At 49.5% G+C, this 2500-nt stretch overlaps 1 protein-coding gene across 1 annotated transcript in view; it reads right to left on the bottom strand.

The window, feature by feature from the left end:
• The window catches only part of LOC121386320 (adhesive plaque matrix protein-like), a 73762-nt gene that overhangs the window by 42036 nt on the left and 29226 nt on the right, over positions 1–2500 (bottom strand). Inside the window, exon 2 of the mRNA XM_041517187.1 lies at positions 1904–2500. This exon is cut by the window's right edge and continues 1272 nt beyond it. Coding sequence (XP_041373121.1) covers positions 1904–2500 — 597 coding nt within the window. The remainder of the gene's footprint in view (positions 1–1903) is intronic.

Raw genomic sequence — 2500 nt, 5'->3', positions numbered from 1 at the left:
CCGCCCCCCACCACCCTGCGTCCCCCATAAGCCTACGAGACGGAGGAGTCAAGGGTTCAGCTGCCCCCTCCCCCCCCCCCCCCCCCCCCCCCAGTGCTGGAGCGAATCAGTCGAGCGCTGTACCACTGAGCTACGTCCCGCCCCGACAGACACTATGGAGACATTCAAGCAAATTGAGCTGGCGTGAAATCTTTCCACCATATATCTCCATCATTCTACCCACAATATTAGTTGTAATCCATGTATTAACCATATATAGCCGTTTGGTTGAAATGAATATTTGAATACAAATTGTTTTCCAGATTCGGGCATTTTCGTTTCATTTTGGCAGAAATCATCCCCCCCCCCCCCCCTCCTTACAAATACAGGAATCCGTACACTTCTGGCCCCTCCCTTCTCCCATCACACCTGTGCGTAGAATGGAGCTCAGTGGTAGCTCGTCTGGGGTGCGATTGGCCACAGGGTCGATCCCTCAGCCCGACCAGAACTCTTCATCTCATAATCAAAGACAGTGGTGTGTATTGCCCTGTCTGAGAAAGTGCATATAACAGATGTTTTGCTTCTTTATGGATGGGAGTATCCCATGTATATCGTTTTTGTCTTGTCTAGCTGGAGATATCCCTATAGGTAGTAATAAACCAAATAACTTCCGGCTGGGTCAAAGTTCGAGGTTCACCCAACTTTTGATAGAGAAGTGAACACCACAAGTCCTGTGATTGGTGATAAATGTTTGTGATAGTTGTAAAAATAAAATAGTTTCATCTAGGCGGAAAATGTATGCAATTTTATTTCATCTAGTACCACTGTGTCAAGTAGCCTTGTGCTTGAAATATGTAGGCCCTATGGGGTACCCGTTATCTCAGAAATGAGCAGCTTGACCCCCAATTTTTTCTGATTCACTTTAAGGGTGAGGGTGGTAGTATTTATATTGATACACTGCAGGTGGGAGTTTTAGCCACATATGTTACTATTGTCGTCTATGGGATTTGACTTGGTGGTATACACCCTATAGTGAGAATAGTGTCGGTATGTAGGTGACGAATGTAGTTACATTGGAAAGAGTTTTCTTTTTTGATTGTAATGTGTTTGTCATGTTTCTATACTCGGCTATTTAAAAAATGTTGTAGTGATACACCTGAATTATTCTACCCTGAATCGTATTTTGTTCTGACTGTAGAGAAAAAGATAGACAGATAGTAACAGAGAGGGGGAGAGAGAGAGAGAGAGAGAGAGAGAGAGAGAGAGAGAGAGAGAGAGAGAGAGAGAGAGAGAGAGAGAGAGAGAGAGAGAGAGAGAGAGAGAGAGGGGGGGTGATAGACAGAGAAAGAGGGAGGGTGGTAGAGAGAGAGAGAGAGAGAGAGAGAGAGGGTGGTAGACCGAGAAAAAGAAAGGGTGGGAGAGAGGGTGGGAGAGAGAGGGGGATGGAGAGAGAGAGAGAGAGAGAGAGAGAGAGAGAGAGAGAGAGAGAGAGAGAGAGAGAGAGAGAGAGAGAGGAGGGAGGGAGGGAGAGAGAGGAGGGAGGGAGAGAGAGAGAGAGAGAGGGGAGGGATGGAGAGAGAGAGAGGCAATCAAAGGAATGTTTGATATGGTTACTGACAACTAGCATGTTAATTGCATTAATGTGAGTAGTTTATGGGGAGAGAGAGAGGGGGGGGGGTGAGAGGGAGGGGTGGAGAGAGGGGAAGAGCGACGGATAAAGATAGACGAGAGAGATACATGCACAGAGAGTTGGGGGGGAGGGGGGAGGTATAGACAAAGAGAGAATCAGAGAGAAACAAAGAGAGGAAGACTGAAGATTAAGAGTTCGAAATAAGAGAGGTAGAATAACAAAAATAAAGTGGGCAGAAAATGAGACACAGAGAGACAGAGGGTTACTCTGAATACGACCGGTAAACCCACTCACGTGTTGTCGTCGTGGCCATTGTAGTTGTGGTTGTGATCGGCGTGGTGGGAGCTGTAGGCACCGGTGCTGCTACCGGTCTCTGTGGGAATCCTCCAGGATAGTACGACTTCGGGTAACCACGAGGATACATGTGTTCTGGATGCTGCTGTGGCTGCTGGTATCCTCGTCGTGGCGGTGGCGGCGGCTGGTACCCCCTAGGTTGCTGGTAGCGAGACGGAGGGCCCTGTCCTGGTGTCTGGTAATAGTCCGTGTGTTTCCGTGGAGCGGGGTCACGGTACTGTTTCGGGTCGTACTGCCGGAACTGTCCCCGATCGTAAGGCTTCGTGTCGTACCGAGCGCTGTTCTGCGGCTTCGGGTAACTCCGGCTGTAACTGGACGATTTCGGTCGGGCTGCTAGACTGTCCACAGCGTTTACGTTACGCCTGGGGTACGTTCCGAATTTCGATTCCGCTGGTGCCCCTGGTCTGAGATAGCGATCGGGATACGTTCCAGGAACGTGATGGCGGCCGGGCGTTTGGTATCTCGTGGAAGGCTGGCTTCTGGGATAGCCTCGTCTTGGCACCGAGCTTTGTACAGGCTGTTTTCGGCGTTCTCCTG

The sequence above is a fragment of the Gigantopelta aegis genome, chromosome 12 (assembly GCF_016097555.1).
Source record: "Gigantopelta aegis isolate Gae_Host chromosome 12, Gae_host_genome, whole genome shotgun sequence".
NCBI classification, from domain to species: Eukaryota; Metazoa; Mollusca; class Gastropoda; order Neomphalida; family Peltospiridae; genus Gigantopelta; species Gigantopelta aegis.
Note: the sequence above shows the minus strand (reverse complement) of the source record. Positions and strands in the feature narration are given on the sequence as shown.